Raw genomic sequence first — 22,831 nt, forward strand, 5'->3', positions numbered from 1 at the left:
GTCAGGCTGAAGAAGGTAGGTAATATCTGTAGGAACTGGAGAATCATGGAACTCTATCCTATGAAGAGTTTGGTCAATAAAAGAGATTTTACAAGATATTATTTCAGAGTCCATAAGGCTAAAAAAAATTCAAAAGCTGGAGATGTCCAGGTCACAGCTAAATGGTAGCAATACAAATAGAAGGCACTATTAGAAATTTGAGGGCAGGTGGTGGGGAAGGCAGCAGCATGTTCCAGAGACCTGGGTGCAATACACCAGAGGTTGCACCAGGATAGAGGCACTTGGCACATCACTAACTGCCTTAGCCAGCTATGCCATTCTTGCATTTGTTCACCCAATACATATATGCTAGGCAACCATAGCCTTGGCAACATTAGTATTTCAATAGCAATACTGACATAATGGTGGATGGCTTTTGAAATCCATGGCTGACCACCTGAAAATTGACATCAGGTATGAGTGGTAACCCACTGCAGTACTCTTGCCTGGAAAATCCCATGGACGGAGGAGCCTAGTAGGCTGCAATCCATGGGGTCGCGAAGAGTCGGACACGACTGAGTGACTTCACTTTCACTTACTGGAGAAGGAAATGGCAACCCACTCCAGTGTTCTTGCCTGGAGAATCCCAGGGACAGCAGAGCCTGGTTGGCTGCCATCTATGGGGTCGTACAGAGTCGGACACGACTGAAGTGACTTAGCAGCAGCAGAAGCATGATGTTGGTGAACATTGCTTCTTAAATTGAAGAAAGTAAGGAAAACCACTAGGCCATTCAGGTATGACCTAAATCAAATCCCTTATGATTATGCAGTGGAAGTGAGAAATAGATTTAAGGGACTAGATCTGATAGAGTGCCTGATGAACTATGGACAGAGGTTCGTGACATTGTACAGGAGACAGGGATCAAGACCATCCCCATGGAAGAGAAATGCAAAAAAGCAAAATGGCTGTCTGAGGAGGCCTTACAAATAGCTGTGAAAAGAAGAGAAGTGAAAAGCGAAGGGGAAAAGGGAAGATATAAGCATCTGAATGCAGAATTCCAAAGAATAGCAAGGAGAGATAAGAAAGTCTTCCTCAGCTACCAGTGCAAAGAAATAGAGGAAAACAATAGAATGGGAAAGACTAGAGATCTCTTCAAGAAAATGAGAGAAACCAAGGGAACATTTCATGCAAAGATGGGCTCAATAAAGGACAGAAATGGTATGGACCTAACAGAAGCAGAAGATATTAAGAAGAGGTGGCAAGAATACACAGAAAGTGAAAAGTGAAGTCACTCAGTCATGTCCGACTCTATGCGACCCCGTGGACTGTAGCCCACCAGGCTCCTCTGTCCACTGGAGTGGGTTGCCATTTCCTTCTCCAGGGGACCTTCCCGACCCAGGGATCGAACCCAGGTCTCCCACATTGCAGGCAGACCCTTTTAACCTCTGAGCCACAAGGGAAGCCCCGAGAATACACAGAACTGTACAAAAAAGATCTTCACCATCCACATAATCACAATGGTGTGATCACTCACCTAGAGCCAGACATCCTGGAATGTGAAGTCAAGTGGGCCTTAGAAAGCATCACTATAAACAAAGCTAGTGGAGGTGATGGAATTCCAGTTGAGCTATTTCAAATTCTGAAAGATGATGCTGTGAAAGTGTTGCACTCAATATGCCAGCAAATTTGGAAAACTCAGCACTGGCTACAGGACTGGAAAAGGTCAGTTTTCATTCCAATCCCAAAGAAAGGCAATGCCAAAGAATGCTCAAACTACTGCACAATTGCACTCATCTCACACGCTAGTAAAGTAATGCTCAAAATTCTCCAAGCCAGGCTTCAGCAATATGTGAACCATGAACTTCCTGATGTTCAAGCTGGTTTTAGAAAAGGCAGAGGAGCCAGAGATCAAATTGCCAACATCCGCTGGATCATGGAAAAAGCAAGAGAGTTCCAGAAAAACATCTATTTCTGCTTTATTGACTATGCCAAAGCCTTTGACTGTGTGGATCACAATAAACTGTGGAAAATTCTGAAAGAGATGGGAATACCAGACCACCTCACCTGCCTCTTGAGAAACCTGTATGCAGGTCAGGAAGCAACAGTTAGAACTGGACATGGAACAACAGACTGGGTCCAAATAGGAAAAGGAGTACGTCAAGGCTGTATACTGTCACTGTGCTTATTTAACTTATATGCAGAGTACATCATGAGAAATGCTGGGCTGGAAGAAGCACAAGCTGGAATCAAGATTGCCAGGAGAAATATCAATAACCTCAGATATGCAGATGACACCACCCTTATGGCAGAAAGTGAAGAGGAACTCAAAAGCCTCTTGATGAAAGTGGAAGAGGAGAGTGAAAAAGTTGGCTTAAAGCTCAACATTCAGAAAACAAAGATCACGGCATCTGGTCCCATAACTTCATGGGAAATAGATGGGGAAACAGTGGAAACAGTGGCAGACTGTATTTTTTGGGGCTCCAAAATCACTGCAGATGGTGACTGCAGCCATGAAATTAAAAGACACCTACTCCTTGGAAGGAAAGTTATGACCAACCTAGATAGCATATTGAAAAACAGAGACATCACTTTGCTAACAAAGGTCCATCTAGTCAAGGCTATGGTTTTTCCAGTGGTTATGTATGGATGTGAGAGTTGGACTGTGAAGAAAGCTGAGTGCCGAAGAATTGATGCTTTTGAACTGCGGTGTTGGAGAAGACTCTTGAGAGTCCCTTGGACTGCAAGGAGATCCAACCAGTCCATTCTGAAGGAGATCAGTCCTGGGTGTTCATTGAAGGACTGATATTGAAGCTGAAACTCCAATACTTTGGCCACCTCATGCGAAGAGTTGACTCATTGGAAAAGACCCTGATGCTGGGAGGGATTGGGGGCAGGAGGAGAAGGGGATGACAGAGGATGAGATGGCTGGATGGCATCACCGACTCAATGGACATGAGTTTGCATAAACTCCGGGAGTTGGTGATGGACCGGGAGGCCTGGCGTGCTGCAGTTCATGGGGTTGCAGAGAGTCAGACACGACTGAGCGAATGAACTGAACTGAACTGATGATGTTGGTGAGGATCTGTTTACAGATATGTGGAATAGTAGTCTAATACTACTTGGAGAATGCCAGCAGTAAGTATCCTGGAGGACTCTATCTGGAGTATCTGGGGTGACTAGGGATGAGCCTTTGGGTGTATTTGTTCAGTCACCAAGTTGTGTCCGACTCTTTGTGGCCCCATGGACTGCAGCATGCCAGGCATCCCTGTCCTTCAGTATCTCCCGGAGTTTGCTCAAATTCATGTCAGTGATGCCATCCAACCATCTCATCCTCTGTCGTCCCCTTCTCCTCCTGCCCTTCTTCTCTCAGCATCAGGGTCTTCTCCAATGAGTCAGCTTTTCGCATTAGGTGGCCAAAGTATTGTAGCTTCAGCTTCAGCAACAATCCTTCCAATGAATATTCAAGGTTGATTATCTTTAGGAGTGACTGGTTTGATCTCCTTGCACTCCAAGGGACTCTCAAGTCTTCTCTAGTACCACAATTCAAAAGCATCAATTCTCAGCCTTCTTTATGGTCCAACGCTCACATGCATGCATGACGACTGAAAAAAAGCATAAATTTGACTAGATGGACATTTGTCAGCAGAATGATGTCTCTGCTTTTTAATATGCTGTCTAGGTTTGTCATAGCTTTTCTTCCAAGGAGCAAGCATCTTTTAATTTCATGGCTGCGGTCGCCATCCGCAGTGATTTTGGAGCCCCCCAAAATAAAATCTACCACCGTTTCCAATTGTTCCCCATCAATTTGCTAAGAAGTGATGACACTGGATGCCATGATCTTAGTTTTTTGAGCCTATGGGTACATGAGTACAAATTCCCCAAAAGTCTGGGCATTAGAGTAGTTCAATGAATCTCAGATAACAGGCACAGTTTAACACCTTGAGAGAAGAAGATCTTCAGGAAAAAACCACACTCTCTTATACACCCAACAGAAGATAGCATGTAAAGTATAAGTGGCAAAATTCCAATTATATAAAGCCAAGAAGAATTGAACAGACACCCTGGCTTAGAGAATTCAGATATTACCTCCCAGTGGGACAGAGATCGAAAGATTTTGAGTAGAGGCTCAAATCATACATATGTTTGTATGTGAATGTATTTGTTTATATAGTAAATGGATGTTGTCATTTCATTCTTGTCACCAATTAGCTGTATGGCCATAAACAAGCTGTTTCCCTTCCCGGGGTTACAGCTTTCTCATCTATAAGGTGAAAAAGCTGGATCTGATGATCTCTAAGTTCCCTTCAAGCTATAATATTTTATTAAGATTCCAGATGGTTACTGGAGATGATAAAATTCATTGTCAACTTATAATTACACTATGTAAATTATTATAACATTTGATTTTTCTCCTCCTAGGAATTGTCGTGTGAAGATGACCCAACAAATGCAGAATTTACATCTTTCTCAGTCAAAAAAACACAGCACCCCTTCGTCTCCCAATGCTGCCAAACGCCTGTACCGGAACCTCTCAGAGAAATTGAAAGGCAGCCACTCTTCATTTGATGAGGCCTATTTTAGGACAAGAACTGACCGGCTGAGTCTCAGAAAGACTTCGGTGGTAATAAAACTCTTTTTATTCCCATCTTGGTTTGATTTGTGCAGTTGTGTTTGGATTTAAGAAGATTTTAAGATGATCCTCATTAACTTCTGAACCTGATGTTTGCAAGTTTATAAATGTTGAGAGTCAAGTAAGGCAGGAACTGCACATATATATCTTAGCCAAAGTTGGACTGACTGGGAGATTTTCCCTTTCTTTTTCTTAATTTCTTTTCCTTTATTTCCCCTTAGTTTTTCTCTCTCTAATAAACCGAAGAACTCCCAAAAGAGCAATTTGACAAATAGAGAGTTTGAGATCAGACAGACTTTCTTGGGAGATCCAGTGTTCATTCAAATACTGAATAAACAATGAACGATATTCTATTTACTTACTTATAATGTATACCCTATATGCTTTCCAAAGGCTTTCAAGACAAAATCCAGGCAAAAAAAAATGCAAATATATTATATAATGGTAATAAATGGATCAATGATAATAATGGGGGACAGCAAAGGAGTAGGAGAGGGACAAAGGAAGGAAGAAAAAAAAACTAGAAAAAGAAAATAGTGAGGTTAGAAAGAGAAATAGATACACTAAAAACCTAGGCAAATACAGTACCTGAAATTTATCATTACGTTTATCTCTGAGTTCCCAGTCGGTCAAAGAAGAAAGGGAAGGACAGTTGGTAAAAGCATTCCATTAGCTAATAATTGAAAGTATAGCAAATGATACCTTCCTGTTGTAAGTCCTCTGGCCTCTATAAGATACAGTGAATGGAAATGGCAACCCACTCCAGTGTTCTTGCCTGGAGAATCCCAGGGATGGGAGAGCCTGGTGGGCTGCCGTCTATGGGGTCGCACAGAGTCAGACACGACTGAAGCGACTTAGCAGCAGCAGCAGAATTATGTAATGGAGAATAAAGAGTAGTACTGGGGATGTTATAGACATTCTCATATGGGAGGTTCTTATATTGCCCCTCGGTAAAAGCTGAGAGCATAACATTAACATGATCAGGAAGGATGTCTGTGCAGGGGTTTATTTCACCATTTGTTTGAGCTTAAAACAGAAAAAAGCCCTAGCCTTCCCAGATAGAAGCATACTGGAGTTCACCAAAAAAAGCATGGAGAAGGAAATGACTTAAGAGTGAGACAAACACGATGGCATATGAGAAATTAGACATACTAAGAATCACAAACAAATACACAACTGTGTTGTTTGGAGAGGGAAGCATATTAACTTTGCACTTTGGTTTCTAATTTTTCTCATTTCAAACACATCTTCTAGAAGAACTTGGTTAAGCTATGGCCTAAGCATCAGAGGCTCTTCAGCTTTAGCAAATTGTCGACAAAACACTTTTCCAGTCAGCAGACTGCCATGTGGCAAAGAGAACTGCATACCAAATAGCTCCACCCCTTGGGTCCCCATTGTCAAAACAAGTATTTTATCATAACTCTGTGTTTTCCTCAAATTTCATTCATGTGTTATGCACTCAGTTAAGCTGACCTACAGCCTTTGAAGGAAAAAATAGATTTTTGATGAGACTAAAAATAAAACCTGCCAACCTTAGTATTTGGTTACTAAAGGTTTAATCAGACAACCCATACGCTAGGTCAGGACCGCTGGTATTTCAACATGTTTAACCACCAGGCAATTCCTGGAGAAGATACCAGATAAATGTATGGATAGTATATGTGTTGCTCTTCTTCCATGAGCTATAAAAAAATGTATTTGAGAGAATTCTAAAGGTTTTCTCCTTTGTTTACTATTAATATTCTGAAAGAAACTTTCAAAGGAAATATATTGTCTCTAGCTATTTTTTTTCTATAGGTGATCTGTATCCTATGAATATTGAAATTTTGGCCCTCTCAGGCAGCAAAGCAGTTTGTTACCTAATCCACTGAAACCTTCCCTGAACACTACCTCTTGATTCCCTCATCTGAGGTTTCAGAAATGCGAGGTATTCAGTGACTGTGACTCCAGGTTGAGAAAGCGCAGAGGTTAGTACAAAGGAGTTAGGGAGTCAGTCTGCAGGCCGTGTGGACCTAGTAGAAATGTGTAAATAGCGAAGGGACATGTAGCATTGTACATTTTAGAAAGATTACCCTTGTATGGAGTAGTGATGGAGGAGTCTCAGACAAGAAACAGGTAGGTCATTGCCATAATCTGGGAACAGTCTGAGCAACAGTCCAGACATGGGGATGGAAGAGGAGGGGCTAACAGAGAAAGGTCATGTACCCTCAATCGCAAGCTAGTCATAATGTAAGTTACCCGTGCTATGTTATCTATGCCAGCATTCTCCATACTATGTTTTGTAGAACATTATTCCAAGACAGTTAAAACAAACACAATGAAAAATATGTTCTGTGGAAACAATTATTTGAAACAGGTCATATTTCTCACCTATGAGAGGATCATAATTGCATATTAAAATTAGTAAAGGCCTTGGGACTTCCCTAGTAGCTCAGGGGCAAAGAATCTGCCTGCCAATACACAAGACACAGGTTCTATCCCTGATCCGGGAAGATGCTACTTGCCACAGAGCAACTAAGTCCATGCACCATAGCTATTGAGCCCCTGCTCTAGAGCCAGCGGGCCTCAACTGCTGAGCCCACAAGCCACAGTTCCTGAAGTCCATGCGCCCTAGAGCCCGTGCTCCACAAGAGAAGCCTCTGCAATGAGAAGCTTATGCACCACAGCTAGAGAGGAGCCCCCACAGCAGCACAGCTAGAAAAAGCCCATGCAGCAACAAGGACCCAGCACAGCCAAAAATAAAATAAAAGTAGTTTTTAAAAGATGTTAAAACATGATAGTATACAGAAAATTATGTTCAGTCCAGTTCAGTCGCTCAGTCATGTCCGATTCTTTGCAACCCCATGGACTGCAGCACGCCAGGCCTCCCTGTCCATCACCAACTCCCAAAGCTTACTCAAACTCATGTCCATGGAGTTGGTGATGCCATCCAACCATCTCATCCTCCATCGTCCCCTTCTCCTCCTGCCTTCAATCTTTCCCAACGTCAGGGTCTTTTCCAGTGAGTCAGTTCTTCACATCAGGTGTCCAAAGTATAAAATAAAATTATTTTTTAAAAGATGTTAAAAATAATAATAATATACAGAAAATTATGTAATGTAATTAATTTTAAAAAATTAGCAAAGACTTTGAGAGGTCTTACAGTAAAATAATGCAATAACTTGATGTAATCTAATATTGACCAGATTCATTTGACCACATGTTACTTTCTTCATAGAACACCTCATAATGGCCTCCTGAACAGTATTCCACAGAAGACTGGTTTGAGAAAAACTGATGTCTGCTCTTATCTATGGACTGTATACTGAATTGTCTCCATGCATCCAAGTGTACAGATCTTTTCAGTGCTCGTTAGAAAGACGGAGGGAGGGCCCAACAGTGTTTGCTTTAGAGACCTGGGCGTAAAGGGGCTTCTCTGGTGGCTCAGTCGGTAAAGAATCCGCCTGCAATGCAGGAAACCCAGGTTCGATTCCTGGGTCAGGAAGATCCCCTGGAGAAGGAAATGGCTACCCACTCCAGTATTCTTGCCTTGGAAATCCCATGGACAGAGGAGCCTGGTCAGCTACAGTCCATGCGGTAGCAAGAATCGGACAGGACTTAGTGACTAAACCACCACCACCATCATACCACTTACAAGTGGAAATGTAGTCCCTGAAGCAGTCCCTGAAATCTACAACAGCCAGGCCACGAAGACAAGCTGGTTGATGAAACTGTGCTAACCTACTTCATTCTTCTCCAGAACTTCCAGGGCAATGAAGCCATGTTTGAAGCAGTTGAACAGCAAGATATGGATGCTGTGCAGATCCTCCTGTATCAGTACACACCAGAAGAACTAGATCTCAACACACCTAACAGTGAGGGGTTGACACCTCTGGATATTGCCATCATGACCAACAATGTACCCATTGCTAGGATTCTTCTGAAGACAGGGGCCCGAGAAAGTCCACACTGTAAGTAAACTTGAGAATAAAACATATACTATTAAGGCCAGACCCCAGTTTTATACCACGGAAGTAGTCATTACTGGCCGTTGGAAAGAATGATTGACTAACCATAGGCTCTGAAATCCTTTACACGTTTCATAAACTGTCATGCAGATAGTGATGGTGCTTATATGTCTAAACATCCAGTTACACTTTAAATAGAGTATACGGAGTGGTATTGAACAGGAACCTCAAAGGAACTTCCTCTTAAGAATTGAATGCAAGTTTTAAGATATGCAAAATACTCCAAACAAGGCTATATAGCACAGGAAGTATACACAGAGAAAAGAATGAGATAGAAAAAAGAATGAGTGTGTGTGTGTGTTAGTGTCTTTCTATTCACAGTCAATATGGTGGCTCCATTCATTTATTCACTTAATCAACAAACACCAAAGAAAGGCCATGTTCTACGTATTTGGAGTGTAGTGGTGAGCAAGATAAAATCTCTGCATTTATAGAACTTATATTCCAGTGGAGGAGGTTTCCAACAAGCCAGAAAATAAATCAAATATAAATTCAAATGGTGATAAACACTATGAAGAAATAAAGTGAATGAATGGGTAGAGATGGATAGAGTGGGACTATTTTAATAGAATTGGGCAAGAGGAGTCTCTCTGATGTAGTGACACTTGCTCCTAGTCCTAGATGATAGCAAGGAATGATCCATGAGAAGATCTGGGGGCTAATTCTAGGCAGAGTGAATGGCAGGTAGAAAGGTTCTGAGGCAGGCAGGAATGAGACTGCCATGTTTCTGAAGAACAAGAAGGCCAGAGTGGCTAAAGCAAAATGAACACAGGGGAGAGTGATGGCCGAGGGAGACGTCACCAGGACCAGATCGTTCGGGATTAGAGAGGCCATGGTGAGATGCTTCACTTTGATTGTGTGATAGAGACATAGGGAAATGGTTTAAGCAGATGAAAGACACCTTCTGGGGAATTCGCTGGCAGTCCCATGGTTAGAACTCCGCACTTTCACTGCTAGGACCCAGGTTCAATCCCTGTCGGGGAACTAAGATCCTGCAAGCCACATGACGTGGCAAAAAAAAAAGAAAGACATTCTGCTTTACGTTTTAAAAGATCCCTGCAGTGCTCTGCAGAGAAGACACAGTGATGAGAGCAACTGTGAAATTGTAAAAACCAGCTAGGAGGCCATTCTAATGGTCCAGGAGACAGATGCCAGTTACTTGGATTACCACAGTGGTGACATTGATGGTGAGCAGGGGTGGAATTCTGGATGTCTTTTTTAACAGCTTTATTGAAATATAATTTACGTGCCATACAATTCACCCCCTTATCATGTATAATGTAAAGATTTTTAGTTGCACAGGCTTGTGCAACCATCACCACAATCAATTGTAGACCATTTTCATCACCCCCAAAGAAACCCCATACCCTTCTGCTATCACACCCCCAACTGCCCACTCCTCTCAGCCCTGGACAGCTACTTTGTATTTCTATAGATTTGCCTATTCTGGACATTTCACATAAATGGAAGCATTTAATATGTGGTCTTTTGTGAATGGCTTCTTTCTGAATGTATTTTGAAGTAGAGCTGATAGTACTTGCCAAAGGGAGCTGCTCTGGGGCCATCGACCCTGCCCAGGAGTGGATGGGATAAAATCACACAGCCCTTGCCCTGTGCCAGGCACTATTCTGAGCACTTTACATGTATTGACTCCTTTAATCCTCACACAACATTCTGAGGTAGGCACTCACATTCCCCTAGGTGCAAACTCTCTGACCCAATGACCACAGTGGCTCTGAGCCACCGTTTTTATGTTTCCTAAAAGAAAAAAGTAAACTCATCAAATTGTTAGTTTGACTAATACTGATTCACTCACTTCCAAGTGGTGAGACCCAGAAGGCTGAAAGAGAAGAAATATATAATTAGAGGTCACATCTATGCTCCTAAATTTCATAAAACCCCGCCACCCAAAGACTAGGTACAGAGGCAGATCCTTGTATCAGAAAACTCTTTCTTTTAAAAATGCTAAGCTCACCACATCCATGTCAAAAAGAATGAGGACTTGGGTTCAGTAGCATGGGGCTCTTCAGTAAGAGCTCCTTCGTCAAAAGTGCAGCTTCTTTTTAGTGGAACTGGAGGGTTTGGATGGATGGGCAAAGAAGGATGGAAGAAATGAGAAAGGTTTATTTGCTGCCTTCCAATTTATGTTGCAATAATGTCAGTGAGAGAGCAGTGGAGAGAGAATCAAGGGGTCTGAACACAGAGAATGCAGACTGAGCCCCATTCTATAGGAACAAGGAGACCATTCATCCAGATGTTGCCTGCACCGAGCTGGATGAAACATTACTCTTACTTACCTGAGACGCTACAAAAAAATGTCTGCATTTTCCACGAAACCAGTAAGACTCCCAATCCCCCTCAATCCCCTTTGTGCATAATTAAATCTCCATAAAAGAACCCAAGTACTAAATATCTAGTTAAACCAAAAGAAAATTCATTGAAAAGATCCCTGGTTTTTCCTCATTCCCTGTGGGATGATAACCACATTATCATCACCAAGTTGTAAAGGATAGTGAGAGAGAAACCCAGCTTTTAGCCTCCGGGTAATATGATACCTAAGTCACCTCGGCCACCCAAAAAGTTAAAGAGACAGGATCGTGTATAGACTCCCACGTGTGGGAGAATGGCAAAGGACAGCTGATTGAGGGCCTATGAAATCTCCACGTACATTCTCTCCAGTTTTCACACTGGCCCTTCAGGATAATGTTATTAACTCCATTTTGAAGAAGAGGAATTTGTGATTCTGAGAGGTTATGTGACTGACCAAAGGTCACACATCGAGCAAATGAATAAGGGCGTCAAGGATTGAAGTCCAAGTGTGTGGGATACCATACCTGGGGTCCTGCTGTGCTAATTTATTCTCTTTGCAAGTAACCAGTATGGAAGGCTGTGGCCACTGGGCCCCTTTCCCTTTTCCTTTTTGCTATTTGCTAAAATTCCATTGTGTGTTTCTTTGTTCTGTTCTGTGCCCTGAGCTGCCATTTCTGTTGGAAAAAAAGCAGGATAGAAGAACACAATCTGTTTTCAGGGATTTTTAATTCACTTTATATATCAAGTATAAAAGAAATCAAATTGCTTCTGTGCGTGAGTATGAGTCAGCCCATGAGAAAAACAGTCTGGCAGCTAGAACCAGGTAAGCAAGCACCTGTTGCAAACTGTTCCACAGAAGCAGTAGAGGCAGGATAGAAGAGTAAAAATAATACCACTAACAATGAGGTCTTCAGTTCTTAGAGTATTTTACACATTGCGAAAATGCTTTTGCTTACATTTGATCCTGACCACTGGTTTGTGAGATGAGAGTTGCCCGAAATAACAAAAGACCAATAATTCATCCAGTGCTCCAAAGCTAATAAGTGGTGGACCCACAATTTGAACCCAGATCTTCTATATTAAATGCTTTGGTATTTAGTATTAAATGTATTTAGTATTTAGTATTAAATGTTTTAGGTGTTTGTAGAAAAGTATTAGCCCACTTCCTGACACAATGTGGGTATTCAGTTCCTTTCTTCCCTGACTCTCCTCCACCTGTTCGTCTTCTATTGCCTGTCAAATATTCAGGATTTCTAACAGGGTAAAATTTCTGTCTTCCCTTCCCCTGTGTGTTCCCTTCTGAAAACAGCCCAATACTCTTTTCATTATGCCAACCAAAGATTTGGACATAATTCAGAAGAAAGTCCTCTGTATTTGTCTCCATTTCAAAACAGGAATCATAAAAACACACATGTGTTTGGGGACTTAACCTCCTAAGCCATTGGTCAGGCACGTTGTCCAGGTTTTAACCCCTCCATTCATAGAGCTATATGGAGCTGTTCTTAATAAACATGGCTCAAAATTCAGCCATGAACATTTCCTTATTCGTAAGCGAAGCGCCAGAAGCGGCCACCCAAATTTGCACACTGCCCCAAGGTTAAATATATACAGAACTTCAGCCTGCTCGTTAGATGAATCAACTGTCTTTATTTGGCAACTTTTTTCTGTTCCTCCCACCTTTAGGTGAGCAGCACAAAGTAATATTCATTCCTTCTAGAAGAAAACATGAGCCATTATTGAAGTAGAATCCCACATAGGTGTGCCGAGCTTAGGAAACAGGCCCAGAATCTCAAAGGACCAGACCTAGGAAAACTAATGCACAGAGGTACTTCAGGATACCTGGGGACTATCTTTTTGATTTTTTTACCCGCTCAGTATCCCCCTTGCTATAACACATACTCAGTTGAACCACTGCTATCTGAGAAAGACTTGCTCCGTATCTGAAAGTCCCCTGTCATAAACCCCTCCCTTATTCCAACTCCTATCCTGCCCTCCCCTTGGACTCACACTTCCACAGTCTCCAGAGGAGTTTACTGAATCATCGGTGCTTTTCTGAGGTTGCTACCTACTTGGCATCATTTAGGCTTTCCCCATGGACAGAGGAGCCTGGGAGGCAGAGTCGGACCTGACTGAGTGGCTGAGCACAGCACAGCATAGGCTGTATAAACAGTGATCATAAAGAAACTAGTTATTTTTGGACACCTACCATATGCAAATCTGGCCACTCACATGAATGTTATCTCATCTTTCGATCCCAACACCTGGCACACAGTAGGAGCTGAGAAATTTTCAGGTGAAATGTTAAGACCTGTCTTATGCTGTTGGGAATCACAGGTATTGAATTTTAGCACACATACATGCGCATTCACACACACAATGCATGAAGAAAACTTTGTCTTCCAGTAATTTACACTGTGGGGAACCTTCTGTTGCTGCTATTACTGTGTCTTCCAGGCACTGTTTTGAAATTTGGTTGCAGACATAGCCTGACTTTTTGTTTTTACACTGATTAATCACATGGCAGACTGTTCTTCTTTCTGCCCTTTCCTATAGCTGCATTCTCCCTTCTGCCCCGACCCTCTCCTCCCTCTCTGCATTCCACTGTGAACTCCTCTCTCTTGCTTTCCCTTGGATACTGCCTGTGGCACTAGGAAATGTCTCCCAGCATTAGTTATGTTCCGTTACTTCATAAAATGCGATCGCAGAGTAGCTGTCATCTGAGTGTGGTGCAGACACCAATGTCAAAATCTGGCAGCCTTGTCAGGATGCACCACTCGTTTCTGCAGTAGTCGAGGGTCCATGCTGGTGCTGGGACTGGTTCAGGGCACGTCTAAGAGGTGTGACTATAAACTAATGAGGCTGGCTTTATGTAAACAAACACACCAGGAAGGCTACAGTCCACACGAACGTTATCCTGTAACAGGGTCCTCATGGGAGACCCCACGCTTGCCTCAACAGTGCTGCCATTGCCCTAAACACTTCGAGATTTGTCCTCAGAGCCAGTTTATGAGAAAATCTGACTCGTTGCTCAGAGTCACACCTGATTTTTGTTCCAAAACAGCATTGCTCAGCGTCATCACCCTCCCTGTTTACCAGACGTGGCTTCCAATGATTTAGAGAGGTTTCCTGAAATCAAATCCACCCTCAAAAGACAATGATTTTCAGCCACTAAAACTATGTAAAGGACAAGGCTTAAGCAGGTCTCTAGAATGTGTCCCCAGATATTTTTGTCTGCTTCATTAAAATAGATGTACAAACCATCACCCTGACTTATGAACTTGCTCCTCCTCAAACCTTATCCCATACTGCTAAGCCCTCACCTGTGATACGCAAACCTCCATTCCATTCCTTAAACACACCTCACTATCTTATTAGAGGGCCTTTGTATGGCTATTCTCCATGCTTGAAAAGATTGAGTGCTTTTAATCTTGATCATTACATTGCCAACTCCTTCTTAACATTTCAGTTCAAATTTCACATCTTCAAGAGAGGCTTTCTTTGGCCACCAAGTCCAAGGTCTAAAGTCTCTTTCTTTTTTTTTTTTTTTTCACCTTGAGTTTATGGGGATCTTTAGTCTCTTTTAGCAATTTAAAGATGTTGGGAGCAGCAATAGAAAGTATATAAAAAAAAGGATGTAAGGCAAGAACTGTTCTCCATATCCACTGTTTTGGGCATGGGAGGCCAATTTTTTAAACAAGATTTTACCTATTTCATTTTTATGTAGATAAGTGTATTAGGCTAGACTTTGCTGTAGTAACAAAAATACCCTCCCCCAATTTCAGTGAACTTACCACAGAGGTTTATGTATGGCTCATGCAAGCTTGCTTGGGTTCAGGCCATCCTCCCTAGGCAGTTGACCTCCATGCTTGAGTGAGAGGAACTGGGTGGCATAGAGTTGTACATAGGTCTGAAGAGTTTATTCTGCAAGTAACCACTTCTGATCACATTAGTTTATTTTAGTTTTCTGCATAGCACTGAAATCACTATACAATATTTTCTCACTGTTTTGATTTCCTTATTTTCTCTCTCCTCTGCCTTAGAATGTAAACTCCAAAGAGCAAAATTTGTCTCATTGGTCACTCTATCCCCATCAAAGAGTAGGCACTTGATAAATATGTGTTTAGTTGAACTGAATAAATCCCAAGACTACTTCTACTTCTTTTGAAGGGTGTGAATACCTTATTAATTTCGAAGGGAATAATTTTACTAAATATCAAGTGAATTTACCTCTTTTACTTCCAAATAATTTTTTAGACATCAGGTGTCCATAGCCTAAGTTCCAGTCACTTGCTTTTCAAGAGTTGATAACTGTTCTTTCACTCTTTTCTTTTTAATTTTTAAATATTCCTGCAACACTGAATGTATTCTCCTTTCCCAAAATTAAAACATGCATAAGGTATAAAGATACCTTTGTTGGCCAACCCAACACCACATGTGCACATGCACACACTCACTGTCCAGGCTTCTGTCCCTCAATTCGACCAACATAACCACTGGTCTGCTCTAAAGACAGGATTGCGCCAGAGGATCCACTTCCAAACTTACTCCAGTGACTGCTGGTGAGAGGTCTGTGTTCCTTCCTGTATGCGCCTCTGCATTGCACTGCTCCCTACCATGGCAATTGACTTCCCCTGCTGCTGCTGCTGCTGCTAAGTCACTTCAGTCGTGTCTGCCTCTGTGCGACCCCATAGACGGTAGCCCACCAGGCTCCCCCGTCCCTGGGATTCTCCAGGCAAGAACACGGGAGTGGGTTGCCATTTCCTTCTCCAATGCATGAAAGTGAAAACTGAAAGTGAAGTCGGTGAGTCTTGTCCGACTCTTAGCGACCCCATGGACTGCAGCCCACCAGGCTCCTCCATCCATGGGATTTTCCAGGCAAGAGTGCTGGAGTGGGGTGCCATTGCCTTCTCCTTGGCTTCCCCTAGAGGACATTATTTAAGAGAGGGAGAGACCAACCTAGATGGAAGCACCAGTCTCTTTTGTAACCTAACACCAGAGGTGATATGTTATCACTTTTGCTGAATCTTGCTGATCTTGATGCCCAGCGCAGATCAGCTCTGGTACAAGGTGTGAAAACTAGGACAGCGAGATCACTAAGGGGTCTCTTAAAGGCTGGCTCCTCTACTACCTATCTAAGATTGTTGAGAATCAAACGCAATAGGTTTAAAACATTTCCCTGGCACGTTGTAAATGGTCAAATAAATTGTTAGCCAATATAACTCTCAGAAACAAAATAAAACAAGCCAGGATTTTCTGGTAGAGAATTTAAATATTTTACCCATCTGTTGTATGGTCTGTGCTGTGAAAACACTGTCCAATATAAGTACTTTTTAAAGTTTGTAGGATTTTGTGTTCTAAAACTACACTGTCAGGCATAGACATACGACTGTCGAGTACTTGAAATGTGTCCAGTCCAAATTAAAATGTGTTTTAAATGTAAAATTACAATGAATTTTTAGGGCTTAAATACCATATATATATAATTAATAATTTTATACTGATTCCACGTTGAAATGATACTGTTTGGATCTATTAAGTTAAATATATCATGAAAATTAATTTCACCTATTTCTTTTTGCTTTTTTAATGTCACTCCTTGGAATTTTTAAATGATGTGACACACTGTATTTCTATTGGACAGTACTAAAAAATAAGCAGAAGTTACAGCTATCTTATTTCATCTTTAACCCCTCTATGACATTATGGAGAAATCTGCTTTGGATATTCTAAATAAGTTCTTCAATTATTTTGTGTGTTTGTTTCAGAGAAAATGTCCATTTGCCCCTTGGAGTTTGGGAGACGTGGGCAGAAAATCTCTATGTCAATAGCTCTAGCTTCTTAAAGAGCAACAATTACAACATACACTATATAATGTGGACTTTGTGTGTCCACATTCTGCTGAAAGTAGCAGAGAAAAACATTCCAGAGCCCCATGTCCAAGTTGTAATGAGTTCTAAGAGAAGAAAGTTCACAGTAGTTGAAATGAAACGTTCAATCTCCAAATCACTAAAACGTTTTGGGAATCACACTCTCAAAGTCCTTGGGAAAACCTGAAAATTAGACAATGGGTTGAGACCCAGGTGAATTTTGAGCCCTGAACCTTATTAAGACAGGGAAATTGCAACTTATGTTTTGAGTTTTTTTTAATTAAAAAACATTTAATTATTAAAATATCTCTATATTACTTCTTTTGACATTCCTAGCTGGAAACAAGTCAGTTGTGAGGTTGTTAGAAATCACAAGTCATTTATGATCAGCAAAGATAAATTTTATTAACTGCTATTCTTGTTGGCCCAGAGGATATTGGCTTACAATGCAAGGTTTATACATAAGTGACCTTGTTTTCTCCTTTGAAATTAAAGATAGGGTTGAAATTGACACCACTGAGTATATAATATATTTTTTGAATGGAAGCTAAAACAGAGCATTTGTATCTGGGGCAAGAGATTTTTATTTTTTGATGGAAGAACACAAAGGTATTTTATAAAAACAAGTATTTGATTTATGTTTGTGTGCCTCTTAACTATAACACAGACCAATGGGTTTAATAAAAATTATATAAACCTGTACTAACTGAGAGTCTTCCGTGTACAATCACTGGTGAGCAATGAGTTCCCCTCATGAAGAAAATCACACAGAACCAAGGGTACTATACAAGAGGCACCTAAGGCTAGTGGTAAACATCCTTCTACCACTGAGTTTAAATGATTCTCTTATTGCCCCGTATTTCTCATCAGTGAAAACAAGGGAAATGCCAATGACAATAGAAAAGTTATCACTACATTGCAAAATAGCGTATCATTAGTAATGGGCAAATGTATTTTTTTTAAGTAAGCCAAATGAATCATTCCCTGGAATTGTCAATAAAAAATTAAAATTAGTTTACATTTTACTCTTTATATTTTTCAAGCTTTAAGCAATTTAGGCCCCAATTCACCAATTGCAAGGTAAAAGAAAAAAATTAAGAAATGTAAGGCTAATAAGTAGTTGCCAGTCAGTAGGTTAGATTCTGATGGTGAAGAAAATCCACTCGGTCTGATTATTACTTATCTCAGGATTTAAACAGTAACCGTAATTGTATTCTTTGAACACCAAGTTCCTGCCCCTCCCCCCGTTCCCACCCCAGTAGTTAATTAGCTGGGCAGGTCTTAGAACAAATACCCACTCAGAAACACTGGGTGGTAGAAATGCTGTTGATAATTAAACACCACAATAGCATGGAGCCTATTTCAGGAGCCAAGTGGTCTTGCCCCAGCCGAACCGCTCACCACACACTCACAGACCCTCTATTATGCTGGCTATGGCTGCACAGAGGGATAGCTGCCTGACTGGGGAAGGGATCAACTGCAGGAAGAATGAAAAGACCAAACCTCGCAAACAGGTCCCGGAGTTCCGGACTCAAGGGGAAAATACTCAGAGAGTAGAAGTAAAGGGAGAATGGATCCAAGAAGGGAAGTCACAGGCAGGAAAATTGATCACAGAATAGATGTTAACCTTCCTAGTTTCTCTGTCCAAACGAACCACCAACATAAGCTCACCAATCTTGCGCCAAATAGATAGCACTTAGAAAAGAGCAATACATAAAGAATAGGTTGATCTGCATTCCATTTGGGTTTAGCGGAAGTTCACCGAGTTTAAGGTTTTTAAGTTGGAACATCATCCCACCTCCCTGGATATCAGTTTATCTTTAAAAATAAGGGGGTTGAAAACGTTCTCATTCTGGGTGGAAAAAATAGGAATGAGATTCCCCAAACAATCTCCAAGGTGTCAAAAAGCTGAACAGACACATCATTACTCAAGATAAAACTACACAGTCTAAATATGATTATCATGTTTACCTGCTTTTCCTTAAAACGTTAACTCAGTTTGTTAGGTTTGATTATCTAATGCCGAACAGATGCTTCTATTGGTAGTTATATAGGTCATTATTAATAGGGAGAAAAATGATTACTTTAAGTCAGCTGATTTGGCAGTCAATAAAGAAAATCTTTCAAGAGAGAGTGTTTTATTAAACTATTAAAAAATCCATAGGATAAAAATAATAAAAGGTTTGCTTGGTGAAATGGTTTGAAACCACTGGCTGAGTTAGTGCCTCTCCAACTCGTGCATGAAATTACCTCTAACGGAAGCAAGTGAGTAGGTATATTCCCAGGGGCACCTGGGAACTTAGCCTGGAAAAAAAAGAGAGAAAGAGATCTATAATCTTTCTTTTCTAATCTTCATTTTTTTAGGAATATGTTCCACTCTTCTCCGTAAGAGAAGAGCTTGTTTTAACTTCTAAATAATTTGCTTTCATCAAAATCTGCCTAGAAATTTCAATGTTCCTGAAAGACAGACATATTTATTCTGAGACTTCAGAGATACCCACTGAACTCCAACAATACCACCACCATACTGTGTTGTAAGTTAGATGTCTCAGTTTGAGAAGCACAAGTAGCTAAACCATCTTGGAAAACTTACTCGGCCATAAAATTCTCTGTATCTTTCTTGTTATTCTATGAAGAGGTGAATGCTTTATTTTAAAGATTCAGAGTCCTTTTACCCCTACAACTCAAACAGCATCAAGTCTTCAGTCTAGGAATAAAGGAAAAGTCTAGAAACAAAATGTGTTGTGCTAGGAAAAGCAGGAAAAATTTCAGGGGGAGCCAAGCACAGCTCAAGAGAAGCTGTCCATCTGAAATACCACCTGGAATTCACACCAGTAATAACTGTTGTGGATATAAAAATTAATAGGGGGGATTTCATAGTATTAGAAAAATTTATTTTTATAAATCATGTGTCTATCGCCCAAGTGTTGACGCATGCATGCAATTCAAACATCAGGCTCACAATAAAAAGCTCACTGAATGACTTAGCAAGGACAATTCCCCCATTTTGTCCATAATTTGGAGTGGAAGAAGGTGGGGGGAGTGGGTAAAGGGTGCAGTTACTGGGTCAATTAATCAACCTGAAAACTGTGACACAAACTCTGACGCCTAACCTATGTCTAAAAATACACAAATGTATACGAATTTGTTTTAAACTGTCAATGCCTATATTTAGGACCTTCCCAGCAAGGCTATAATGAGACTGTGTTTGAGGGCTTCAGTCATAGCAGACTCTACCATTAATCTGAAGTTAGTTAAATTAACAGCATTTAGTACTGACTTGTCAATCTCACTGCTTCAGGAAATTGCACCTTGAGGCTACTAATATTGCCAATTTTTCCACAGGAGTATGCGCCTGCGTGTGGGAATGTGTATTTTTTTTTTTCTCCAGAACCTCTGTGTTCATACAGCATCATTGCTTCCCTACACCCACAGCACTTACATTATCATTTATTCTGGCCTCCTTTAGCCTTCCCAAGGGGTTCTGCATAGTGTAGCTTCTCAGTGAAAGAGTTTTTTAGCTCTATATTTGTTTGTTTATTTTTCTGTCATGGCTCATGACTGAGGCTTTAAAAAAAAGTGTGACAGTATTTAGAGTACATGATTGACTGCTACAGCAACATGCATTAACCATGACAAATCTGCAGCAAAACACAGTCCTGAGTGTTCTAAACAGCAACTTTAAAAAGAAAGAAAAAACGAAAAAGACTCAACTAATTTTTCATTGACTTCATCTGTAAATAAATTTAGATTGATGGTAAGCAGGGGCAATAATAAATTAGTATTCATTTCCTGTAATTAATGCAAACATGCCTATGAACACACGACAATATGAATATATAACCACGTAATTTCCATTTCAAAATACACCTAAAATTTTTCACTTGGTGTTATCTTCATAATATTTTCCCTCTTAATTCGAAGAATAAAATGGTTAGATATCTTTCCCACCCACCAGGGGGAAATATTGTTTTGGTCACAGAGGGTGTCAAACACGTTTTGGTGACAGATCTGCAGAACCTGGTTCTGCTCTGTTATATTATTTGTGTAATCCTCTACCCTATGCATGCTAAGGTTCTCTTCTCTTATTTATCACTAACCAGGAAGAGCTCCACTGAAGTGGCCAAGAGACCACCTAGGCAGGCCCTCACATGCATGAGTGCCATGACTGGACAGCAAGAAGCAGACTCCCAACCTGACATAAGAATTTGAAATGTTCTGTCACTGACATGAACGTTCACTCACACAGGTTGGGTAAATAATATGATGTGAATCAAATAAAGATTATTACACACACTGAATTAAAAAAAAATACCAAGCCTGACAACCTTTCTTGGCAAGAGGAGTTAGTATAACTTGCTCTCTTGGGCACGGGCATCTCTAGAAATCATTCGCACAGTCAGAGCACAATTAAAGGGTAGAATTGATCAAAGATCACACCCAAGTCATCCAACCATCAGGACTCACTGGTTCTATTGTGGCAGCAATAGTGGAACACTTCGTTAACAATCCCTGGGTTGGGAAGATCCCCTGGCGAAGGGGTAGGCTACCCACTCCAGTATTCTGGCCTGGAAAATTCCATGGACTATATAGTCCATGGTGTCACAAAGAGTCAGACACGACTGAGCGACTCTCTGTGAGCAATAAATAAATTGACTAACAATAACAAAATTACCACTAAGTAAAATCCCTATGAGCTAGAAAGAGTATAAAAACAGAAGATTTGATCAGGTTCTACAAAAACAAAAACACAGCAAAAACCAAAAACACATCTTCCGCAGAATGCAACTTGCCTCATGAATGACTTTCCTTAAGACCTTGCTAGTCCTACAATCTTTTGCCCGTAAGTGTTTGTACCTCTGAAGATCCGGAAACAAGTACGTGCACCATGAAAGAGAAGTGGGCCTCTGCCAGCGGCATTCTAATGACCTCTGCTAGGCAGCTATTTGGGCCAGAGGGCAATGGGAATCTCTTAAACTGATATGTTTACCATTTAATCTAGTTGTGTCACCAATTAGACCTTATCACAGTAAGATAGCTAATAATGAATATAGATTCCACTTGCCCCAGGCATTTTTAAAAACTCGTAGTAGACTCCCAGATACCCTGTCAACAAAGCAGCGTTTGCCCAGAAAGAAAAAGCGAGTCAGCCCATTTCTTTCCTTCCAGTTGTCAGCCTGGAAAGCCGATCTATACACCTCAACACACTGGTGCAGGAAGCCCAGGAGAGGGTGAGCGAACTGTCTGCTCAGGTGGAGAATGAAGGATTCAGTCTGGACAACACAGAGAAAGAGAAACAGCTGAAAGCTTGGGAGTGGAGGTACCGACTCTACAGACGCATGAAAACAGGCTTTGAACATGCCAGTGAGTATAAGCAGAGGACTTGTTCGTTTAACTAACTGAACCCTGGTTTGAGACAGCAGGACTTCTTTCGCTGATTTTTTGCCACTCGAGGGATCACGGATGGCCGTTGTCAGCCTCTTTGAGCAGGGGTTCTGGGAGGCTGTCAAAGGGGCTTTTGTCTTGCTTGATTTTCTGGCTCCTGATAGGTTCTTTGACCACAGCCATGAGGCTTTAATACTGTTGGCTGCCCTCCATCGTGTCACACTCATCTAGCTCCTTCCTCCCGCTACACCCTAATGTCTAATGGCCTGGATGGTCTGATTCCCTAAGTGGCTTCATTTTGAGATGTGGAGGTGGAAAAATACTTGTTTGCCTATCTGTCCAGTTTCTGCTTCAAGTTCAAGATTAAGTTGTTTTCAACTCTCTACTATATACAGCTTATATAAACTGACCTTCAGTTACTACAGCCAACAGAGAAGGATAACCAACCTATGAATTATGCTTTTGTCTGCACTTCCATTCTCTTTACCAGTTCTTTTTGTTAATTCAAGAAAAGCTTTGTTTCGGGATAATACTCCTTAGCATTGGAAGGCACGGCTTAGTGTCACCCTAATATAAAAATTCATATACAATCTGAACACTTGTAAAACATTAAACTCTTATTCCAAAAGGTGATCTTATTTAAACAACAAAA

At 41.1% G+C, this 22,831-nt stretch overlaps 1 protein-coding gene across 2 annotated transcripts in view; it reads left to right on the forward strand.

The window, feature by feature from the left end:
- ANKFN1 (ankyrin repeat and fibronectin type III domain containing 1) overlaps window positions 1-22,831 on the forward strand; it is a 299,993-nt gene that overhangs the window by 133,408 nt on the left and 143,754 nt on the right. Inside the window, exons 3-5 of one of the 2 annotated variants that reach the window (XM_027517947.1) lie at window positions 4,400-4,601; window positions 8,350-8,560; window positions 21,964-22,158. In XM_027517947.1, coding sequence (XP_027373748.1) covers window positions 4,416-4,601; window positions 8,350-8,560; window positions 21,964-22,158 — 592 coding nt within the window. In that variant the 5' untranslated portion in view covers window positions 4,400-4,415. The remainder of the gene's footprint in view (window positions 1-4,399; window positions 4,602-8,349; window positions 8,561-21,963; window positions 22,159-22,831) is intronic. The other variant, XM_027517945.1, reaches the window with a different exon arrangement.

The sequence above is a fragment of the Bos indicus x Bos taurus genome, chromosome 19 (assembly GCF_003369695.1).
Source record: "Bos indicus x Bos taurus breed Angus x Brahman F1 hybrid chromosome 19, Bos_hybrid_MaternalHap_v2.0, whole genome shotgun sequence".
Taxonomy (NCBI): Eukaryota; Metazoa; Chordata; class Mammalia; order Artiodactyla; family Bovidae; genus Bos; species Bos indicus x Bos taurus.